The sequence below is a fragment of the Salminus brasiliensis genome, chromosome 13 (genome assembly GCF_030463535.1).
Source record: "Salminus brasiliensis chromosome 13, fSalBra1.hap2, whole genome shotgun sequence".
Lineage (NCBI taxonomy): Eukaryota > Metazoa > Chordata > Actinopteri > Characiformes > Bryconidae > Salminus > Salminus brasiliensis.
The window spans coordinates 21,945,396-21,970,959 of NC_132890.1; the positions used below are offsets into that span (position 1 = coordinate 21,945,396).

General features: G+C 37.9%; 1 protein-coding gene across 1 annotated transcript in view; it reads right to left on the reverse strand.

Moving 5' to 3' along the window:
• Positions 1-1,864: 1,864 nt before the first annotated feature.
• Positions 1,865-25,564, reverse strand: part of si (sucrase-isomaltase) — an 84,484-nt gene continuing 60,784 nt past the window's right edge. Inside the window, exons 36-47 of the mRNA XM_072695179.1 lie at positions 24,465-24,603; positions 23,510-23,643; positions 22,631-22,665; positions 22,305-22,421; positions 14,824-14,972; positions 10,692-10,776; positions 9,952-10,008; positions 9,673-9,797; positions 8,501-8,589; positions 7,485-7,534; positions 5,772-5,942; positions 1,865-2,167 (exon numbers count right to left, since the gene is read on the reverse strand). Of these exons, the coding sequence (XP_072551280.1) occupies positions 2,090-2,167; positions 5,772-5,942; positions 7,485-7,534; positions 8,501-8,589; positions 9,673-9,797; positions 9,952-10,008; positions 10,692-10,776; positions 14,824-14,972; positions 22,305-22,421; positions 22,631-22,665; positions 23,510-23,643; positions 24,465-24,603 (1,229 nt within the window). The 3' untranslated portion in view covers positions 1,865-2,089. The remainder of the gene's footprint in view (positions 2,168-5,771; positions 5,943-7,484; positions 7,535-8,500; positions 8,590-9,672; positions 9,798-9,951; positions 10,009-10,691; positions 10,777-14,823; positions 14,973-22,304; positions 22,422-22,630; positions 22,666-23,509; positions 23,644-24,464; positions 24,604-25,564) is intronic.

Genomic DNA, 25,564 nt, shown 5'->3' on the forward strand with positions numbered 1-25,564 from the left:
TGTACGTATAATTACAATAATTCACTTTAATTAAGTTTTTTGTAATTTGTAGTTTCATTATTTTTATTTGTATGTTTAATGGTAAAATGACTGGCATCCATGGATGCCAAACAAAAATACATAAAATTAAAGTGAAAAATTCTCACTGAAGTTCAGTGGGTAAAAGTTTCTGTAGAGAAACACTGTTGTTTTACTGATTTTTCTATATTATAATTTCTAAATTCTGGAACGTGTCCTCCAGTCACTGACACTGGCTAATGGTTGACTGCCTGGCCTCAGTGCTGCAGGCTGTGAAAGCAAGTTCTCTTTTTCTGTGTTGATGAGTGTGTTTGACAGAATACTTTTGCCACACAATGTTTAGCACTGTCACTGTGAAGGTGTTTAATTGTAACAATTTAAAAAGAAATCTGTAAAATAACAGAGTTATTATAATAAATTATAATAAAAAGTTTCTCTGCATCTTTAATGCAAATTTCTGTAAATGTATTGTTTTCCCATTGAATTTGAGTTTGGTTGATGAATACCTACACATTGATGAACATCTGATATTACTTTTTTCATAAGATGTTTAATCAGATAAATGACATTGCATTGCCATAAGGAACCATCAACAATTAGAAATACATGGGTATGCTGAACCTTCAGTTGTATGTAAAAGTTTATGCATCCATGGTCAAATTCCCTGTATAGTTGTAACTGTGAAGTGTGGAGACATCTCATCTATTAGTTGTTCATCTCTACAGTCACAGAGCTCCCCTTAATAGAAATTCTACATAGGAACATATCACTGATTTCCAATGAAAACCATTAATTTTTAAATTTAAATTCAAATTCAAATTCAAACTAAATTTTAATAGATGATTTGTATGGATGATTTATGTTAGAGTTAGGTTTAAGGGTTGATGAAGGGTAAGTTTAAGGTAAAGGTTAGGGTTAGGGTAAGGTGTAGGGGTATGTCCAACAAACATAAACTATATATATATATATATATATATATATATATATATATATATATATATATATATATATGATAAATAATGATAACTTACAAACTGTCATAATTAAAATTGATTCCTTTAAACAGTGTTAAAAATGAAGAAACTGTTTGTCACCTTAGTGTAATACCCTTCATGACAGTGCATCAACTTTATTAAGTTCATAAAGCATATTATGTTTGAAAACTGACATAAGCGATTCATAAACACTCTCATAGGCACTGCCTTATAAATGTGTTGTTCAATGCTTATGCATGTGTTATGAAGTCCCTATGGAGGAAGTTTCTTCTCCTGGGGAGGCGGGACTGCTGTTCTTTGGCTAATTGAATAGTATCAGATGTACTTTTTGCTTGCATAATAAAACAGGTCGAATAATTATATTCTCAGTTGGATCTTCACCATCCCGTCTCATTTTGTGAGAAAACGAGAGAGAAAAAAAACTCCATTATCATTAGCGACCAGCTAAGGCAGGACCCCCCCCCACCCCCTCCATCGCTCCTCCACACACACCTACATGCCTCAACTCACACTGATTGCCAATTAGAGCAGAAATCAATTTACAGTCCCCATCACTAAATTGATATCATTATGTTTATTGTGGAATGAATAATTGATTATCATATCATTATATCTGGATCTAATTGTGCAGAAAGACGGCCTGGCAGGTAGCTGTAGCAAAGAGGCCAAAAAAAGTGATTGTTGATAATTAGGGGTTATTATTGTCATCTTCCCAAGATGCCACCATCAGCCATGCAGTTTTCCAACTTTAGCTCTGTTAGTAACAAGGCCAAGCAAGGGCAGCCGTTAAACACGGCTATTATCACACAGACCTCATACGACACGGGGGGATTTTCAGAACAGGAGGGCTTTATTTTTATTACACATTTTGCACAGTTTAGACATTATCGTTTGAAAAATAGGCTTCATGTACATGTTACATACCAATATTCACATTCTTACATATTATCATTTCTTTATTTATCAGCTTCACTGCTTAGCTCCATAAATACAATTCACACAATAAAGAAAAAAGATCATTTGTTGATTTGGCAGGTTATAGCTTGAAATCTGTACGTAATTTTTCTTCAGCCATGTCATACACCTGTGCTCCAGGTAATAACGAAGCGCTCGTCCACAAAATATGTTTCCTGGGAGCTTTCAATAATCAGCTCCTGAAACAAACAAACAAATAAGAAAGTTTTCAGTACCGTGCAAAAGTCTTGTTGTCAAATTTATTTGTTAGCATTTATCTCAGCAGTGAGTGTGTCTACCTGTAAAACTCCATATAACATTAGAATAAACCCATATAAACATAACGTCAGTGGTCAGTGAGTGTGTCTACCTGTAAAACTCTATATAACATTAGAATAAACCCAAATAAGCATAAAGTCAGTGGTCAGTGAATGTGTCTACTGTAAAACTCTATATAACATTAGAATAAACCCATGTTAACATAAAGTCAGTGGTCAGTGAGTGTGTCTACCTGTAAAACTCTATATAACATTAGAATACACCCAAATAAATATAAAGTCAGTGATCAGTGAATGTGTCTACTGTAAAACTCTATATAACATTAGAATAAACCCAAATAAACATAAAATGAGGGGTCAGTGAATGTGTCTACTGTAAAACTCTATATAATATTAGAATAAACCCATGTTAACATAAAATCAGTGGTCAGTGAGTGTGTCTACCTGTAAAACACTATATAACATTAGAATAAACTCAAATAAACAGAAAGTCAGTGGTCAGTGAATGTGTCTACTGTAAAACTCTATATAACATTAGAATAAACCCATGTTAACATAAAATCAGTGGTCAGTGAGTGTGTCTACCTGTAAAACACTATATAACATTAGAATAAACTCAAATAAACAGAAAGTCAGTGGTCAGTGGATGTGTCTACCTGTAAAACTATATAACATTAGAATAAACCCATATAAACATAAAGTCATTGGTCAGTGAGTGTGTCTACCTGTAAAACTCTATATAACATTAGAATAAACCCATATAAACATAGTTTGATTCATTTCATTCCATTGCATTGTTCCTAACTAGGCCTCTGCCTAGAACTGATGCTTAATAACAGTGTTAGAAATGTTTCAATTTATGAATTGTGTCAACTGGAACAAGAGTCATTCACATCATAAATCAAGACCTGTGTAATAGTTAATACTGAACCACTGCTTTCTAAACATTTAGTGCTTATTCATGTGTCATGAAGTATCTATTAAAGCTGCCTTTAAAATAAGGTGTTAGAGATTTGGGGAAGTGGGAAGGGAAGTGCCTCAATTGCTTTGGGACCCCTTTAAAGTCCCTAACCCTGAAAGTTCAGGTGAAGCCGAGTGTTTATGCGTAATTTCTGTGGTCGCATCCATTAAAATGCGATAAGGAGGCATAAAGCAGTGCCAGTGTGTGTGTGTGTGTGTGTGTGTGTGTGTGTGTGTGTGTGTGTGTGTGTCAGTGTGAGCTGCCACCTTTTGCTCCCTTTAAGCAGCAGAGAGGCAAACACACACACAGAGACAGATGGAGCTGCCTGGCCCTTTCAAACTTAGTATGCAGTTGGGAAATGCTAAGAAAGATAAATGGCTCTGCTCGAGCTGGAACACTAGTTATTCAAATCCAGACACAGCGCCTCTCTCTGTCACTTTCTCCCTTCGATCTCTCGCCCAGCTGGTGTAAATCCCGGCCTCTAAAGCTCCCCTCATGCTGGTATTAATAGAATCTGCGTTGTTGGTCCGTTCGGATGCGACTTTGCAAGGGCAGCTTTTCAAAAGAGTCAAGGGGAAAGCAGCAATATCATTGCCCTCCACCTTTGTCACGGATAATCCATTTCTCCACCCTTTTCGCTTGTGCTGCCTTTTTAAACGCTGGCCTTCGATAACTCCCAACATGAAAACAACCCAATTCTTAGTAATACACTTTGATAGGAGCTTGATTTTGAGGGGCATATGTAGCTGTCAATAGTTGCTATAAATGTCTACTGTGTGTTGCTGGTATTAGAAAACCATGTTACCTTTTTAGAGCTTTGTTTTTATATACCACTAAAAAGAATTGGCCATATTGTGTGATGACTCAATGACAAATGAACCAATGGAAATGGTCTAAAATTACATTTAAAAATTATTAAGGTGACTAGCTTTACTTATTTGGTTCTATGCACTTAAAATCTTAAGTATTACTACTTCTACTTTTTCCTTATTTCATTTTTTTTTTAGGTGCAATTTCATTCTGTTGGGTTGGCCCCTGAACTGCTTCCTGCCCCCCAGTGGACTCTAATATCAGACCAGCATTGAATTTTAGTACAGATGTTGAATTCTGCTTGGAAATATATGGCAAAGAACCATCAAAAGCCAACACTGGGTTGGCACCAAGCTCTAATGTCTACAGACATGAACCAGACATAAACATTGTGCGGACATTAACATAATGAAGGTTGCAGACACTGGGTTTTGGTCACCACAGCATTACTTAACATCACAACATAAAACCAACAAAATATCAACGTCAGCTGACGTCACTATTCTACGTCAATTTGGCGTTGCTGTTAGTCATTGCCCTGGCATTAAATTTGGGTCACCCGATGCCACACTCTACATTCATCCAGATAACATCATCTATTGTAATCATTGATAGGCATTAAGTGGTCAATCAGCTACATCAGTGGTTCAATTAACTACCAATTATTGCAAAATCCAGGGCCATAAATCGGGTTCAAGGCCTCAAAAAGGGTTCGCAAAGCCTGCTTTGGCTAATACAAATTTTTACATTTTTAAATTGTCATTTTTGTCTTTTTGGTATTAAGCGAAATACTAGTTGAATAGGTTGTGCCAGAGGCTTGAAAAGTTCCCAATCACACATTAAAAAAACTTCCAGGGGTAAAGTAAAATGCTCTTTTATGAATTATCTTTAAATTAAGCAAAGTAAAACAAAAATATTAAGACATTCAGTTTAACAGTTTATCAGCTTTGAGGTCTACAGGACACACAGTTAGCTGCAGTGTTCTGCAGTGCAAAATCCATAAATTGAAAAGGCCAGTGTATCTGTGCTGTAGTGGTCCCAATGCTGGATTGTTCCCCTACACAGAGCTTGTATGTCTGAATCCAGTCTAAGAAGTCACTCGGTACCTGAAGGATGGTTTTTCAAAAGTCCAAATTTACAGAATTCTCTACTTACGCCAGATGTAATCTACCAGTCAAGACATGTTTGGTGTGCAAATGTAGCTTTTTTACTTTAGCTCTGGAGCTATTAGGGTTAACCTTGCTAACAAACACTAGATATCAATACTCACCCAGTGCCCTAAATGGCATTAACACGTCTGCACCACTTTAATGAAGACCTGGATGTGGTTTGAGGAAGTTTAGAAAAGCGTGTGGGCCGGCATGATTTTGGCTGACTACTGACTTTGTATTTGTTAGCAATGTTAGCCTCAAAGCTTCTGTTTAAAACTGAAGAGGCCAAGATGGGATGACAAGCACGAATTAGCTGATCTATTCCATCTGGAAAATTGTGGAAAAGTATGGAAAATTGCAGAAATGTGACCTCTCACTGAATCATTCAAGCTTTAAGCTGCTTCTTCATAATTTTTCAAGATGTGTACTTTTTATTAGAGGATGGGTGTCGGATACTCTTCAGACTTGAGCTGGATCCCTGCAGACCTTTGCATACCTTTGCAGACTATGTTCTCTTTATATCACCTTTCAGTTTTAAAGGTACTAAAGATTTTGAGGTTTTCATGATAGAAGAGAGTGAAAGAAGTATAGAACTATTCCTCACCTCTGTGAGCAGGTTGTGTGTGAATGTCAAGTCAACTCTGGCTGCGTCCATGTACTGCATAGTGACTTTAGTGATGGGAACACTTCCTGCCCCCCAAACCTTCACATCGCCCAGCCTTAGACGCTCAGCAGCTGCTGTGTCTTTGTTAACAACAGAGCTTGTCAGAGTGTTCTGAAACACACAGAATTAATTCTGTATTAGAAACACTGCAAGTCATCATTACACATCCAATGTGCATTCACATGCTGGCCACTTTATTAGTACCTGATAGGTCCACTACATAGGTGTGCAGTTACAGAGCCATCTGTTTTTGTACAGTTTACCACCCAACTCTATTAATCAGTGGTCTGTCTCTGACCACAGGACCGCTGATACCCAGACATTAAGGGTGGATATTGGGATTGTGGCCCATTCTCAGCACAGCAGTGACTCTGACATGGTTGTGTCCATGGTAGTGATACGTGGTTCTAATCAGAGTATATGGGAATTTTACCCACTGCTACGTTTAGTGTGGATTCATCACCCAAACATATCCAAACAAGACTGGATGGAGCCATGGGTGGAGCTTCAAGGAAGGGGTTTGATACATGTGGCCAGATACATGTCATACCATCTCACAGGGTGACAGAAGAGGGTTCTCCATTAAGAACCCTCTTCGTAAAAGAGATGTGTGAATGTGAAGAACTTTCAAATAAAGTTGAGGTTCTTTATACTTGAAAAAGGTTCTTCACACTCACATATCTCTTTCAAACATAGGTTCTTTAAACTATACCAATGAAGAACACTTTTGGTTTACACCTACATTCTTATGGATGCTTCAAAGGGTCTTTTTGAGCAATGTCATTGAGGGACCACTTTTAGTCACATTAAGAACCATACTTGGATCTTTACATCTAATGAAGGTTCTTTAAACTTTTACGAACATGGGTTCTTTGAGAGATGCCATTTAGAAGCCACTTTTGGTTCCATGAGGAACCATATTTGTACAAGAGATGTGTTATTGTGAGCAATCTTTACATTGCAGAAGATCGTTTACATGCAATATAGGTTCTTCAAACCTCTAAAAGGTTTTACACATTCAATGGTTTATTAAACCAACCACTTTTGGTTTAATAAAGAACCATATTTATAAAAGAGGTGTTTGAATGTGAAGAACCTTTACATAAAGTTTTTAAATAAATAAATAAATAAATACATAAATAAATAAATAACATTATACACATACTTCTTATTCATTCATTCATATGACATTAAATCAGACCACAGGACATTTTACTTCTTCTCACATAGACGAAAAACCCAGACAGCTGCAGACAGATGTGCTAGTGGTCCACAGATTATATCTTTTTCATTTAAAATGCGATGTTTAAACACAGAAAGGACACCAGCAGACTTTTTTTGACCTTGTTGTCCAAGTATCTGGAGATTAAGTAGGGCATTTTTTTAGTTCTGTTAATCTTTCTGCATCTGACCTCAAATCTGCTGAATGTTCTGGCTGTGCTGGACGGGGCTGGCTTGCTTTAAACAGCACAGGCACTCTGCACGAAACGCTTTTGGAGCAGACCGTGTTTTAGCCACAGATGTTTGGCTACGAGAGACACGGTCTGCTTAGAATTCCCAGTCGGCTTTAATAACAAGCGGAACACGAACGTTTCTCCCAGAGACACAGAAAAATGCACTGGTTTCAGTAAGAAAGAGCTAGTATCAGCATACCTTAAACATGATGAACGATGTCAGGAGATACTTCCCGTTCTCAACCGTGTCTGGATGGAGACAAGGAATCAGCATCAAACAGAATAGGACAAAATAAGAGAAACAAAGGCTTTTAGATCCTGTCACTAAATTACTAATGTCCAAAATACTGTTCACCAAACCACTCCAACAAGAATGTGTATCTGTGTGTGTGCTGGATGAATAGCAATAGCAAATCATTCCACAAATGACCATTAGAATGAGCATCTACTGTTGAAAATTATCCATTATATATATATATATATATATATATATATATATATAGAGAGAGAGAGAGAGAGAGAGAGAGAGAGAGAGAATAATCATATATATATAGATTATATAGGTTGATTGTAAAAAAACAAATACAAAATAATTAAATAAAAAGATTATTACATTATTTTAAAAATGTATGAATAAGATGATGCCATAGCAGTACTATAGAAACTGTACTTCCATATGATTCATTGTTTTCTTCTTTTAAAAAAAACAGACTGTTAAAATATGAAATATATAATAAAAAATTAATAAAACTAAAATGTTTTTATTGCAAAGATTATCTACATTTGGGGCTATACATGTATATCATCTATTATATGCTACTTGCTTTGCAAGTAACATAGAAACATACATAAAATGTTAATCATTGGCAAAAATAAATAAGCTCTTATTGTACATGATGAATTCAATGGATGAAACATACTAAATAATAAATAATAACAGCCAGGATTCACCAACAAAAAAAAAAAAACTAAAAAACAGGTTTGGTCTTTAAAAAATATCAGTTGTTGTGGAAAGAAAATCCAGAGCACCATGTTTAGGACTGTATTAATTATCGTTGTACTGAATATTACTGATTCTTCACTTTTGGTCCAGACGTTTGTGTGTTGGTCAAGAGAGGGTGATGTTAAAAGGAGCACACAGCAAAACGACAAAAGTAGCTTTAGACCTTTAAGGGATAAACAGAGTAGTGTCCTGCATATAGCTGCAAAACTCACCGATGCCCTCTCCATCGTCCCAGAACAGAGAACCCTGCGCCGTTCCATCATCACCAAGGGCGGCGATCAATCCCATAGGATTCGTCCGACTGCAGGGGTGAAGGGAAAGATGAACGTGACAAACAGAACATCAGTGGAAGATACTTCAGGCTACAAGCGGGAATTCACTGTCTCACCTAGTGCTCACACATGGCGTTATTAACCTGGTATGAGGTAAAGGTCGTCCTGTGAAACAGGTCATCTCATTAACCTTCAAAAGTTGTACGAGGAGAAATTGTGTGGAAAGCGGAGAAGCTAAAGTTTCAGTGCGTATAATGCATGTGTGTGCGTGTGTGTTCGAAACACTGGTTCAGTCAAAGCAGTTGAGTAAACATAATTAATTATTTTTTTTAATCACATGACGCAATATTTATATTAATATTTATGAGGTGTCTCTAATCATTGTATAATAACACATTTACAACCCATGTAATGTAACAGTGGCAGTGTATTTACAGGTGGATTACAGCAACAACTTACAAATACATGTGTAATAAATTCAGTTTTAACTCTTCATTACACAAGTGTATCTGGTAACATTTTATGATATACATTTACAATCCATGCAATAACAATGTAATTACTGCCAATATGTTCACTATTACAGATGCCTTTTACCAGTACAGCATATATGATTATGATTATGATTAACTGACGTTTCGATCAACTTCAGTGGTCTCAAGATCAGTCTCAGTGGCAGTAACAAGAAAAGCAGCAGTTGATATAAATATAATTACCCTCATCTTTTTACACATGTATAACCACATAGCTGATCTACTGTTACAGCTATTGAGATACAATTGTGTAATTAAAAAGAGTCAAGCTGAGGCAAAAATGCAATTACACAATCTGTACTACTATAGTCTGTTTGTAACACTCTGCAGTTACCTTACCTGCAAATAACAGTAATAACTTTGTTATTACATGGATTGTTAAATTGTAACTACATAGTAATTAGAGACACTTTATATAAAGTGGGACCACATAGCTCAAAAGCTCAAAATGTGTATCTTCTTCAGAATGAGAGTCTCTGACCCTGACAGAAGACAACAATCTCATTAAATGCAAAAAACGCAGCCATGTTTGTACAACATGCCCTAGTGTACAATATCTGCCCTAGTGTATCTGTTTACCTCATGTTTGTGTTCAGCTCTGGTTTCTGCCACGGCAGGATGTAGCCTCCTCTCACGTGCAGATTGATGTGGTTCAGTGGAGTCGGCATGTTAACAAACTGGCCTCTCACGTCCACAGCCCTGGCCTGAATGATGAAACGCATTTAAATCAGTAAAAGCACATTCAGAGCAGGCAGCCTGCTCCTACAGGTGGATGTGGGCCTTTTAATATTACATGACGCTGCACATGGTTGAATTAACAGACTAAAGCGGAAGCTGGAGTGATGCAGTTAAACATACCGTGTGGTAATCATACCAGCGAGCATTAGGGATATAACCAGAAACCTCTGTCACTCCCTGCAGGAAAAAAACAAAACAAAAAGGATTTCAGCAAAGTTAAATCAGTTCACTGCTGACAACTCAGTCTAAAGGCTCCCAGTCTAAAATTATTACTGTCCTTTTGCTATAGCTAATGTGTTAATTACATCAAAATATAACTTAAACATTGTAGACCAAAAAATTATAACCACATCAAAATGTATTTTTACTTCATATATTACAATATTTTAAGAACAAGAAATTGGTTGATAATGTAAATGATACAAATTTAATGTAATTATATATTTAGATTTTTTTTAGATTTTTTTTATTTGAAGATTAGTGTATACGCATAGTTACCTGCTTAATGAAATCCAGTTAACAGTTTACAAATGTCATCAATTCATAATGAATACAGAATTGTAATTAATTGCATTTACTTTTATTTCATTACAACAACCTAACCAGGGAGAGGCAACATGCATGTAGTTTTTAAACACATCGTCAATCTTCATGACTTTTATGATCTAGCAATGCCTGACCCTAAAGCTACTGACCCTTAACCTCTATACTATGAGCATCTCCAGAAAATCTACTTTCCTGGCACAGCTAGATCATACTACATTTTCACACATGTTAACTAATGTATTCAATATGAAGCCTAAGGGTTATTTTACAGAAGACACTGATGGCAATAAGAGCTGTGTGTGTGTATGTCTAACCATATCCAGTGCTGGAGTGATGAGCAGAGCTGGACCCCAGAGGAACTGCTTGTAGATATCCCACGTCATTTTGTCGTTCACAAACCTACAAAATAAAGCAAAGCCTTGAGAACAGCTGTCAATCAAAAAAGCAGACGCCTACAGCAATATCCTCTTATCTCTGCGTTGTAGAGTGAGGGCAACGGGAGGATATGAAGGGGCGTGTGTGTGTGTATATTCATAGGGTTTCCTAGGGTTTTTCTGTATGACTGCAAAACAGCTCAGTGTCAAAGAGGGGCATGGACAGGCTTAGCCAGTCCTGAGTCTAGCCCCTCAGCCCCACTTAGCCCCACACCATTTCCAAGAACACTATGTGTGTTGTTAATGTTGTAGCAAGAGTTAATGAGTGTAAACAAACGAACACTTGCTCCACAAGAAATATTTCATAAATTTCAAACACATTGTCTACGCATTTCCTGAATTTAAAAGATTTAACATATTCAATGGGCCATAATCTGTGTAATGTCACATTGCTATTGCTATTGTTATATTAAGTATATAAACAGTTGAAAGTACATATATATATATATATATATATATATATATATATATATATATATATATATATATGTGTGTGTGTGTGTGTGTGTGTGTGTGTGTGTGTGTGTGTGTGTGTGTTTCTTAACCTTCAAGATCTGCCATTACCTCACCCAGGCTTTCAGTTTTTAGCATCATTGCACTAGAATGCTCTAGATATTTTGACTTTGAAGCTTCTTTCCTGACAAAGCTGTTCCGGTGCCAGAGCTGAGTGTAAATGCTGCTGTGCTGGTGTGTATCAGTGTGTGCTTGTGTGTATTATTGAGTTACACAACTGTAACCTTAAAACTGTCCCACAACTACTAAATATTCATGTTTTTATGAAGTTTGGGTCCCCGCAAAATAATGAATACAAACACAAGAACTAAACCCTGTATATAGAGCATGTGGTTGTGGATTTATCACAATACATATACTTATTTTAGAAGTGTACATAGAATTAGCTGCTTTAGAATAATTATGATGATGATGATGATAATAACAACAATAATAATAATAATAATAATAATAATAATAATAATAATAATAATAGTCCCTGTTTTTAACATTAAGCTTAAGGTCAATGTCTTAAGAGACAGGTATGATAATACATCAATATGTGTGTGTGTGTGTGTGTGTGTGTGTGTGTGTGTGTGTGTGTGTGTGTTTTTGGGTAGCGATCAGAATGGGAAATTAAATTAGAGAGCATCTAGTCCAGCGAGCCAGAGAACAGGAAGGTTACAGTGAGGACGGCCGGAAAGTCAAAAGAAGCCGAATGAATAGAAGCTTCAGGAGAGAGTTGGGAAATATGAGGAGCAAAGTCAGACAGAGGTTCTTCCTCTCCTTCTGCTGACTCACTCAGGCAATTTAAGGGAAACAGCCCATTCACAAGCAGAATGTGGTCATGATTCTGAAAAATGAGTGTATAATAAATGTGTGGATAAAAATACATTGAAAGAGAGCACTTAAAGTGTGCTTTAATAATAATAAAAGGTGAACTGAACTTAGATATTAATAGTTCTGTGCAATTACATATTTTTTTTTTGTTAATTCAACAGGTTAGCTAACCTGCTAAGCACCTATTAAGTATTTAGTATCTAAATCTGAAGAATTCAAGAATTCACGTATTGTGATAGTTAGTTTTAAGCTGTTTTGCAGTTTGCTTGATACATTGTTGATAAATTAACCCCCCTGCATTTTATATGAGATGAAATACAGTAAACCTACAGTGCAAAAGAAAACTTCAATTGTTTATTTTATTGTTTTAACATATAATCAGGGCAGTTGTGGCTAGAGCAACAGCGGTTAGAGCAACAGGCTATTGATGACAGGATGATAAACTTGTGGGTTCTATACCCAGTCTCGGCAAGCTGCCACTGTCGGGCCCCTGAGCAAGGCAAGGCCCTCAACCCTCTCTGCTTACTGGGACGCTGCAGCAATGGCTGCCCAGTGCTCTGAATGTGTGCTCACTGTCCACTGTGTGTGTTTACTCACTAGTGTGTATGTGTATGGGTTAAAGGTGGAGGCCGAGCTCCATCTGTGTTGAATACAAATGGTGAATATGTTTGTCCATGTCCACATGGCATCTTTCACCCACTGTGATCTGGCTGTTTTCGAGCTGTACAGGGACAGGGCTAGAATGGCTATCTTGGTCTTAACTAGTTTAATGTACCTTCTATCTTAAGCATCATCACATGCTTCCACTTTCTGTATTCATCGTTTCAAATTAAAAGCCCTGGAGATAGCACTGCAGATATTTGTAATTGCGTTTTCATAACATTTCATAAAATTCTGAAGGTGCAGCAGCAATAATTTTGCAGTAGAAGGCCACCTCTGCAAAAAACATGCAGTGGAGATACTGTAAACTCTCAACAGAGTATCAGTAACACATCAACAACCGATTACTGAAGCTGCAGGCAGCATATCTGCCCACTTACATGGATTACCAGCTATGTGTATTGAGATAAGCATTAACATATCTTGTGAAAGAAGCCTTTATTTAATTATACATGTAATAGCAACTATTATATTTTCAATAAATGTTCCAGTTCACTTTATTCTTTAGGCCTTACTAAGTTTTTGCACTGATTGTGCACCAATCAAACCACAGGAAATTTTCCAGTCCGACCACCAGGCTCCCCCACCACTCATACTAGACCAGCGGCATTACCTCCTACCACTGCTTATTGCATAATGACCATGTTAATACCTAAATGGACTCTTATTACTACTATTAACCATTATTACTCATCACTGCCATGACTATATTAAGCTACCATGGTTATTATATTATGATTAGGAATATGTTGCACACCTGAGCTTTACAACAGTTTAGGTGGTTCGGTAACTTGTATCATTAATTTATAAATAGTTCTGACCAGAGGAGGGTAGATGTTGTGAGTCTTGGTTCCTCCCAATGTTTCTACCCTCCAGCTCTGAGGGAGTTTTTCCTTGCCGCTGTCGCTGTTGGCTTGCTCACTATGGTCTTAGATTTTTTAATGTCTTTTTATGTTGTTGATTTTTTGTCTTTTTACTAATTACTGATTGTGTAAAGCTGCTTTATGACAACACCAGCTGTAAAAAACACTATACAAATACATTTGATTTGATTTTATTTGATAGTAACAAAGATTTGATTTGACTTCAGTTGATGTTCTATGCTTACATTTTGACCAAAGAATTTTGGATGTTGATGCAGTATAAGCTGTTGAAGCAGGCCTTTAGAACCTCCATTCTACAAGATATGTTTCCTATACATGTTACTAGCACAATGTGTCCTTATATCATTATAGTAATGACATATGTGCATATAGTCACTGTGACGCAAAAACCTCTTGCAAAACCTCTGCAAAACGGCCCATTTACACACTGTTAAAAGTATAAGATCCTTGAGGAACTTTTGGAGGTTCTTCAATTTGAAACGGCGCATGAACCTCTCAAAGTGCTCTGAGGAACCTTCAAGAAAAGTTCTTCAAGAAAAAGGCTCCCCTAAGCCCCTTAAGAGGCTCACAGTTTTAAACTAAAGAACCTCCAAAAAGTTCCTTAAGGATTGTATACTTTTAACAGTCCAGGAGAAGGAAAACTCCTTAGGTTTCAATGGAAGTCAGGGTAGACAGATTTTAATCCAAGTCATGTTGGGGCATTTCTATTGGTCCATTTATCATGAACATCAGATACAATATAAAGAACTACTGCCCGATTCACGTTATGTCCAAAACTGAAAGATGACAACGATTAAGTTGCATGGTTTTTGTGGGACAGAGGCAATATGAACACCACTGCCCTATTGTAAATATTAGTTTTTCAATCAAGCCCAACTTCATGCCAATATAAACAACTGTAGTTGAATTGGACTGGTTGCATTGCAGCCATTCTGGAGTCATATAATGAACACTAAAAGCTACAAATCTTTATTTAATGTCTTTCTACATTTAATTAAAGAATAATAAACTAAATAATATGCTCTAAATAAGATCATGCTTAAGGTCCCATCATTTTCATAAACCGCCTTATGTATACCAGCAAACCTGCTGTAAATGAGTAGCACTTGTATAAGTAGTTGAACTTGTTCACTTACTCATGCAGCACTGGTCTGATCACGGTGCTTCCCTCAGTGTGAGCCTCAAACATCAGTGTGTACAGGTAGGGGAGGAGCGTGTATCGGATATTTAGCACGTCCCGGGACGCCACAGCGAACGCATCATCCCAGGCCACTGGGTCTTGCCTCTGTTGTTCATCACAAAACACAAAAGCCAAAGCTTAGCCATATAAGCTTTTTAATGAAGAGGATTACCTGACACTATAACAACATAATACTCATAGTGTGTCATAAAATAGACAAATGTCTGGTGTGGGGCGGTGATCTTTATTTTTTTTCCCACCATGCAGCTGCATTTTTATTATTATTATTTTTTTTTTCCTGGATGAGTGATATTCCCATTAAAGTAGGACGATTGTCTCTTTGCCAAGAACATGCACATTTATAAAGCCACACGAGTAAACGCTTTTGGCCAAAGAACAAATGTTCATATTTTCAGCAATCCCAGACTGGACAGCTGTGGCCTTGTGTGTGTGTGAGGGTGTATATGTGTGTGTCTGTGTATGTGTGTGAGGCAGAGAGATAGAGAAAGAGAGAGAGAGAAAGAGAGAGAGAGTGAGAGAGTATGGCCAGATTAGTAATTGCCTGCCAGACAGTGATGCTGTACTCATCTGGCCTGTGGTTGGGTCCCCGTGTATCTGTTAGTGTTCACACTACTTTGTGCTAATGGAGAAGGGTGTTAGCTGATACTACTCTGCTTTAAAGCCCAGGGACGAAGCCGAGGAAAGCCCGATAACAGCTCCCTGACTAACGTGTGCTAACAGGCTAACAGCTGCTAACACCTAAATGTATTCCGGATACTGTCAGAGCCATGCAGGAGAGATTATTTTTGGTCACTGAGGTGTTGGGTAGTACTGTGGAACTTATTCTAAGCAACTTTCACACTCTTTTTTTTTTCTTTTGGCATGTTAGGCTCAATATATTGCAGCATAGTGTTTCTTGAAATCAGCAGAAGAATATTTTCTGGTTATATCTGGAAGAGATGGGAAATATTTGACATCTGCCTTGAGTATTATTAAACTCAGCACATCCAGTTTTACTCAAATACACCCTTAAAACAATAACACTTACTACTACTTAATACCCTCAATGAAATATTCACTAGAAACATATGTTGGCTGTGTAATAAATGTGGCCACTGTGACCAATTAAAAAAATTATCTAGTTTTAATGTGACACTTTAAAGAAGATCAGGGATTCATCCACTTTCCTCTTGGATGGGCATCCAGGAAATGTACACACATGAAATGCTGACCTGACTGCGTGAATGAACCTCAGATGTACCAAGCACGCAAATGGCTGGATAGCTACATAAGTAGCTTCCTGAGATGCTTACTAAGTTAGTTGTTGCTTGCCAGGTTGCTCAGACTCAAAGAGGGGAGGGGGGGGGGCTATGTTAGCTTTGTGATTGGTCAGGGTTGTGTTGATTCACTTTTGGGACCGGCCATTCCACATCAAGAGAAGAGCACTACTTCCAAAGGAACTACAGCAGAGTTGTTTCAGACTTTGGAAGATGTTGATGAAACATTCTTTAGACATTTACTCTGGGGCCCCCGACTAACTTAATTAGAAAGAAAACAAAGAAAAATCAATTTCAAGAACATTAAAAGAATAATTTTACATAGCACCAAAAAGGATTCCAGAATTGTTCCAAGCTAAAGAACCATTTACAGTACTTTATCAACCCCTTTATGCTAAAAATAAAGATGTCCAGAAAATCCTTTTAACTTTTACTCAAGTATTTTTCTGTCTTTACAGTTCCACCTTCAATCCAGAGAAAAGCAGAAAAGTTCCTGTTATATGAAGTTATATAAAAATGGTTATACACAAAATCAAAATGAAATTAAAATGTTAGATAAAAATTCAGATATTTTTTAATATAATCAAATAAAACTCTCTCCCCATAACTCTGCATTTAGATGAACTAGGACACTGGTGGATCTTTGTGTGATCCTTTGATTTGTGAGATACTTTGATTTTGTGTTAAGCTGCTAGGAAGCAATGAGGGTGAATAGGGAGGCGGTTTTCACACATTTCCACAAAGGTGACTGTGCTGAGATGACACAGCAAAACATCCAGCACGACCGCCATGATGAAATAATCCTAACCATTTATAAATGGCAAATTACTCAATAGTTTACAAAGTTGTTAGGCTTCTAAATTAGCTTCTAAATTGTAAATTTCATCAAGATTATTGAAGAAAATGAAGATATATATGTGGTCTAATAGAGGGATATACATGGACAATGTAACGGTTCTAAACTAGATCTGTCTTATACAACCTTACATTCCTGCCAGGAACCATTTAGGTGTAGTGTAGTCCATTTCTATTTAGCTATAAAGAGCCTTGCTCTTCTATGCAATTCCTACAGACTTTACAGCAATACCACCAAGATACATCCTGGTTTAACAGAGGTTAGGCCCGGCTGTGTATCAGGCACCTGGACTCGTACAGCATCGTACTCCGGGGTTTGCCTGACAAGCAGCTCAGAATCAGCTGTAACCCCTACAAGCAACAAAACACCACTCTCTCGCTCACAAAAAGCCAATATCCTACTTTAAAAGTTCACAAATTATTTACCTGACTGCATCCCGTCCAACCTCTCTGAGTGCTCACGACTCAGTCAAAGCTTCCCACACCTGCCTCTGATCACTGGCCTCGCCAAACATATGGAGCGGCTCAGCATGCTCAAACCCAACTGAAGCATTTAGCCGCACTTGGACACGGTTCCTGGCAGCTTTTGAAAACCTCCTTTGTCGCACAAGTTATTTATTATGTTCTGGGCGATCCATATCTCTGCCGATCTATTGGCCTCTGCGGCTCAGAGTTTCTCCTGCACTTCTACCCAGAGAGAACAGATTTTACGGCAACATAATGGGTCTCATATTTCCACATTACGGCGGCTGAATGGAGGAGACCTTCCCCCTGTTGAGGGCTAACCGGTTTTCTCAAACAAAAGGCTGAATTATTCCAAATGTACTGGGTCTCTGACTCCATTAGTGCTGAACTTAATGTGATGGAAGGACACCCACGAGCCTGCAGCAGCCTTCTGAAGGCGCCTCATTTTCGCCAGCAACAGCGGGAGAAAAACAGGCCTGTCTGAAGCTGCAGCATCCCTCTCCCGGGCACCGTGTATCGATGGGCAAATTTACACCAGCAAATGACTCCGCTAGACATTAGGAGGCAACAGGGTGATCTCTCTCCTCCCCCTCTCTGCCTTCCAATCTGTATTTTTCAACCTCTCCTAACTTAACGCTTTCCCTCTCACTTTTCGCCTGTCTTTACTCTTACTTATCGATCTCAGGGAGTGACGATATTAACTTTTTAAAATACTTCATACTTAATTATTTTGAATACGTGCTACTTAATTACTTGTACTACATTTATGAAGTATTATTGCTGCAGGGCCAAATGGTTACTAAGGCAGCACTGTACTGTTAGACCGGTTATGGTTTCTTTTTCCATTTGCTTTGTTGCTAAATCAGAACCAGGTTGTGCACAGCACCTCATAATAATTATGCTGCCGTAATTCATCTGTTAGAATCGTGTAATCTGCATGCATAGATCACCCTCGTCTCAAACCATGGCAAGGAGGCCATTTTATGCCTAATAAAGGTAGTATGCCAAATAATACTTCGGCGTGCAGTTAGCACTATGAAAACAGACAAATATAGCTGTGGTCCTGACATTAAAGTTGATAAAAGGTAATGCTGGTTTCCACATTGTTGGAATGGATGGGCTATGCCAATGTCGCCCTGGCAATGCTGGACGAGCTCTTAAAGAGTGCTAAAATGGGACAACTATACAGCCTCTGCCACTTCCGGTACTGGAAATATAAAGGACCCAGGATCTAGTGGCACATAGATGAAGCAAATATGTAGCCAATCAGTCGATCCCTACGTCATTAAGCCCTCCCATTGAACAGTTCTGTGGCCAAAGTACGGTTAGCTAACCGTGCTGAGAAAACTAGGCTCTGCCCTGGAACCACTGAAACGGTTACCCTCACAACCATTCTGCCCTACAGTGAAAAAAGAGGCCTTAGAAGAACCTTAGAAGAATATTTGAATATTTTACTTAGAAGAATATTTGATGTATATGATGAAGAACATTTTAAAGGTCTACAGAATCTTTTTGTACTTGATGTTCAGGTTCTTCAAACTATTTACACATTTCTATTTATATACATGGTTATTTATGGTTCTTCCATCCTTTATGTTTTGGCTCATTTATATATAGGATTTTAATGTAAGACACAACTAAAGATATACAGATTATCTCATATATTTTTTTAGTCAATCAATGAATTATTTTTCTCGCTAACTAAACTGTAGTATTACTCTACATAGTATTCAGAGTTCTGGATGAAAAAAAAAAAAATTTATAGTAATAATTGCAGGAAATGTTCATATTCTATACTATGTATTGTTTACAGTATTAGAAATGTATTGATTGTATTATTAAAACTGTTATTTTTAACAGTTTTAATGGAAGAACACAAGGTGTCTACCAGTACAAGAGTCTTCAATGTCGACATGCCTTTAGGTTTACTAATCTGAACAGATAAAGGTCTGAGATGGTAGATTTGCCTTAGTTTTTCCTTTTTATGGTTAATTCATTCCTTTTTTTCTCTCTTTCTCTCTCTTTCACTCTCTTTCACTCTCTTTATCTCCCTCTCTCCCTGATGCACTCCATCTTGAGCAGCATCCGTGTCTGTCTGAATGACCTTTTATTTTCCTGACTGCTTCTGGCCCACAAATGGCTTCCTAGCATAGCCACATTACAGCTAATGATATGTTGGTGGGGTAATTACAGCAGAGAGAGGGTGAGCGGAGACAAACAGGGTGGGAAAGGACGCTGTGTTCTTGGGGCTGTCATTGAGAGTGTCTGCATAAATGTGTATGGTTTATAGTATGTGGAAAGGGAAGGTTCTATTAGTCTGGGTCAGATGAGACAATATGAGTCGGCAAAACAAGGGACTACTAGTGAAACGCTGCTGTTTACACAGCCTAGTTAAGTATTCAGTGGCTACTACGCTAAATTGTTCAATGTCTATTATGAACTAATAAGTAACTATTATTAAAACATTATTCAGTATCTATGATGAACTATTTGGTAACTATTTGGTAAAGATTTAGTATTTATTATGGGATTTATAATTTACTATCTAGTATGTACTTAATTATCTAATTATTTAGCATTTTCTTCTAATTATTTAGCGTCTTATTTATCCAATATAAATTATTCAGTATCTACCAAGAATTATGTAGTAACCCCATTTAATTATTCATATTTTATTTTCTACTTTGAAGTATTTAGTACCTAGTATAAATTATTAAATATGTACTATGAAATATTCAGTGTCTATTATGAATTATTTAAAATGTACTATGAATCATTTAGTTTTTACTATGAATTATTTAGTATCCAGTATTGGTTAGCATCTACTATGAACTACTCAGTATCTACTGTTAATAATTCAATACGAAATACCACTATGAAGTATTTAGTATCCATTTTGAATTGTTCAGTATCCACTATGAATTATTCAGAATCCACTACGAATTAATCAGTGAGTAATATGAAACAGTATACCAACCTAAGAGCACCTATAATTTATAGTTTGTCATTGCGGCCCACACCCAGAAATGGAACCGGGGGACTCTGAGAATATTCCCCCTGGTGTGGTACATGATGGAAGGAAGAGAGGAGACTGGGTGGAGGTGAGTACAACATTTGTTCAATGCGGAGCTGAACTGAGAAACATGGTTACATAAGGGGCTTTAGAGCCAGGAGGAGTTCAGAGTGTGGCCCTTCTCTCTGAATATGTTATAACTCCAATGTTTCTTTTTTAATACTAAGTGTCTCCAAACTTTTGAAGGCAGTATCTCATTCACAGCTCTCAGCTGCTGTTGCTCAGGGTTTGTAATGTGAGAAGAGCATTGACAGCGTGTTTTGTCAGTGACCTCCGTCCGGTGGTTTGGCCTCTGTACGTTTGCGGGCTGTTTGTGTTTTAATCTCTCTCTCTCTTGTTTAAACATCCATCTGCAAGCCATTATTAAATGATTGGAATCGAGAGGGGGGGCTCAGATCACCTTGAAAATTCAATTATGCCCCCGTCTCCCCGTCAGCAATGAAGTTGCGGCATTGCCGGATGAGGAAATTCAGCCCTGGCCACATCGATCCTCACACTCCGGGCTTTATTGGATTTTTGCGACGTGTTCCAGCACTCACAAAGGTCACTTTTTAAACAAATGCCACAGCAAATACCTGATAACACAGCTGACCGCTGAGCTCTGACATCACTCACTGCCCTGCATGGGAGACCCTTTTCACTTAGCATGACCCCACATAACCCCCCCCCCCACACACACACGCACAGACTTGTGTGCAATGCCATTTGTGTGGTGTTTTCATGTGTTTCTAAAGAATTTGTGTCATGCTAGGATTGTTAGGATTAGGTTTTAGGTTAAGGGACAGGTTAAGGGCCAGGGTTATGGTTTTGGGTTAAAGTCAGGATTAGGGACAGGGTGAAGGTTAGGATTGCGTTTTGTAGATGAGGTTGGTGCTAGGATTAGGTGTTAGGGTTTGGGTTAAGGTTAGAATTAGGGTCTAGGGTTGAGGGTAAAGTAAGGCTCAGGATTTGGGCCAGGATGAGGATAAGGGATTTGTCTTGAGGGTAACGTTATGGTCAAGATTAGGGCCAGGGTAAGAGGTTTTGGGCTGAATTTAAGGTTAGGGTCAGGATTGGGGCCAGAGTAAGAGTTAGGATTTGGGTTGAGGTTAGGACAAGGATAAAGGTTAGGATTAGGTTTTGAGCCAAGGTTAGGTTAAGGACTAGGGACTAGGGCTGAATACAGATTTAGCGCCAGGATGAGGATTAGGATTTGAGTTGAGTTTAGGGTTAGAATTAGGTTTTGGGTTGAGATTAAGGTTAGGATTATGGTCAGGGTGAGGATTTGGTTTAAGGTTAGGTTTTGTGGATGCAGTTGGTGTTAGGATTAGGTTTTGGGTTAAGGTTAGAGTCAGGATAAGGGCTAGAGTGAGGGTTAAAATTAGGGTCTAGGGTTGAGGGTAAGGTCAGGGTCAGGATTAGGGCCAGGGTGAGTATAAAGGATTTAGGATGGATTTAAGGTTAGGGTCAGGATTGTGGCCAAAGAATGAATGCCTCAGAGTTAGAGCCAGGGTGAGGATTAGGATAAGGTTTTGGGTTAAATTTAGGATTAAGATTAGGTTTTAGATTGAAGTTAAAGTTAGGGTCAGGATCAGGACCAGGATGAGGGTTAGAATTAGGTCCAATGGATAATAAACATAAACTGAAGTGTATGAAGTTGTCATAGCTGAATGTATCTTGTATATCGACATTTCCACTTAGACAGTGTGCTGTATTTGACACAGAGACATCTGAAGAGTTATTTGCTCAAGTATGATGCAGAGTGTGTGTGTATGCGTGTGTTCTCACCATGTTGCCCTTGCCGTTGTGATTTCTGGAGTATGGGTAAAAAGCTCCCAGCTGCATCCAGCGCAGACACATCTCATATTCTGCCGCGTTGAAGAATCCGCAAATATCCGCTCCAGTCTGAAAGATGGAGACAAGTGCGCTCAATTACAGAGCTCTGTTACAACACAGCTCGGAGTGCCGGTGGCCTAACTTTAGCAAATGAAGCAGGTACCGTCGTAGTAGCTGCATAACACACTGCCTTCAGCCCGAAACATGCGTTTAATAGGAAATAAACAAAGGCCTAAAAATCAATAGCAATATCTGCAGATAGGGGCAAAGGCACTTACATAAGAGATACCAAACAAACTGAACTCCATCATGCCTGAGAGAGAGAGAGAGAGAGAGAGAGAGAGAGAGAGAGAGAGAGAGAGAGAGAGAGATGTAGAGAGAGAGCATATTCAACAAGGCAGCTTTGTCTAGGCAAGTTGAGATGTGTGTTTACTGGAACAAAGAAGCATTCAGTTTCCCGCACTAATGTACAGAAAACATCATTCATCTTAACACCCACACACAGCTTTAGCTTACACATACACTTTCTCTCTCTCTTACACACACACACACACACACACCAATAACAGACTTGTAGAGTTGGCCCCAGCTGGCATTATTGCCTTTCAGCCAGTGTCCAGCCTGCTGCCCACAAGTAGGTCAAATATTTCATTACATTTACAACTAGATTCAACTAGATTTTATTTCTATCACATGTATAGTACTTTTCTACGAAGCCTCTCAAGGGACGTTGTGTAATTTTTTTAGGAAAATAATCCAGTGCACAACCTGGACTGTGGATAGGAAGGGAAATTCATATATTTTTTTAGGTAAAATGATTACCTAAAATAATTATTTTATACTTTAATTTATATGCTAACTATAGTATTAAGTAAGCACCAGATAGTATTAGATGAGCACCAAGTAGTATTAGGTAAGCACCAAATACTAAAAGGTAAGTACTATTAGGTGATCATCTAATCTGCTACTCACCTAATAGAACCTAATCTGTAAATCAGATCATTTTAAATAAACAATTAACTAAAATATTATAACCACAGCAATATGTTATTGGTCCTCTGTCTGTTGTCAAAAAATCTTCATCTGAAGGCCCAATCCACCCCTTCATACACACACACACACACACACACACACACACACACACACACACACAGTACCTATGATTGATTTATAGAGTTGGTCCCAGCTGGCATTGTTGTCTCCCAGCCAGTGTCCAGCCCACTGCCCACTAGTGGGGTAGGTGGAGCGGGTCACCACGATTCCTCTTGCTCCAGTCACATTCAACAAGGCACTGTGGTACACATGCACACACACACACACACACCAAATGTAGTCAATCAGCCAAAACAATGACAATGACTGAATACTTCTTTAGATTTAGTGTGTGTTCCTGGATAACAATAAGTCATACAGTGTCAGAAACCACATATGCTAGTCTATTAGGGATTACTGATGTTTTAGACGTGATGCTAATTGGTGTACATAAGCTTCCATTGCTTGTTAACTTTATTAGACTTGCATCTCCAGTGTAAAAGAAGCACTACAGACACCAAATGTACTTTATGTTATTAGTACATTTGTATGCATTATGAATATCACTAATACCTGTTATTATTTAAAATACCTACCTACTTACTACCTGCCTAATTCTTACTATTACCTAAATCCATGTCTTATTAGTGTAAAACCGGCAGCATTTTATTCTTATAGATTCACTTTAGAATATTAGATGCAAACTGACCTACTGAAATGGATGAAATGCTTATTGGATGTTGTCACTTCTACACTAATAAGATCTAAATTCAGATGCCCATTAGTTTGCATAACAGGGTCCAAAAACGTTGTTTATTCCGTATTCTAGCAGCTAGTAATGCAATTCTAAACGATTTCACACCACTGATTATGTAATATAATGTTATGTAATAATAAGAAAGGCTAAGTATGGTGTATATTGCATAGAATCTACTTTACACTTATCTGAATAACGTAAAATATGAGTTTTCTGCTTCTCTAAAGATACTCTTGAAGATACAAAGTTTGTTGTTTCTGACAACAGTGATATGCTTTATAAAACAAAGTGTTACATAAACTGCATAAACTGGAGTCACTCACTCATAGGTGGGTTTGGTGTGTGACCAGCCGTACAGGTTGTGGACGTCGTAGTGTTTGACTGGAGTGCCGTCAGGTAGGAACTGTTCACTGTTCATGCAGAGGGTCTTGTGGTTCAGACCTTGCTCCTTAGACTCAAGAGCTGAGGATCAACATTAGAATCCACATTAGAATGACTTAGGGCACATTTAGTCCCTTTTACTTATTCATTTTCTAAATACAGGGATTTGCCTCAATGTTGGAATGTATAAAAATATCTAATTTATATAAAATATAAATATATAAAATCAAATTGTGATAATTTAACAAAGAGAATCTAAAATTAAGTAATTTAAGACATTTAAAGTCTAATTGAAAGTACAAATAAAAAAGAAATACAACCTGGCATCACACCTGAAATGTAACCATGCTACTGAAGGACTGCAGCCGCTAAAGTGTACACACTTATTTACGTTGGAAAAAAAGTGTATGCCGAAGCGACTGGTGTTGCGCTAGTTACCAGAGTTAATGTTAGCAAGTTGTGGCAGCAACAAATCGGTCCATTGGCTTTGCTGCACATTTGATATGGGGTCTGATGAATATGTGTGACCACTCATACCTCTAAACATCTAAACGCACATTCGCATAACTTACATCCTGAGAGGTAGCTGTTCAACAAACCGAAGGATAGGTGACTGTTGGCTAATATAAGCAAAGAAAAAATGTGGCCTGCGCTTTATGGACTGATTATAGAAATTCACTGTGAGCTTTGGTGACATTGCCAAGCACCAGTGGGTGGGACCAAATTATATTAACCAATTACATTGTTTGTTTTTTTACTTGCTCTACCTCCCACCACCCTCACCAATCATGGTGCAGAATGTTCAGTTAGCTCACCCTTCCTGATATTGTGTCAAATACAATTGGGATAACTTTAATATTTTACATACATTATTAGTCTTCATCACTTCGTCACTTCCCAGCGGCCATTTATTTAAAATCCCTCCCTTTTACCTCCACCTTGCTACTAGATAGAGAGTGGAGGCACAGGGAATGGGTTTCCAATACAGTGGTCAGTTAGTGGAAGCACAAGGTAGGTGTTTCTAATAAAGTGGATAGAGAGT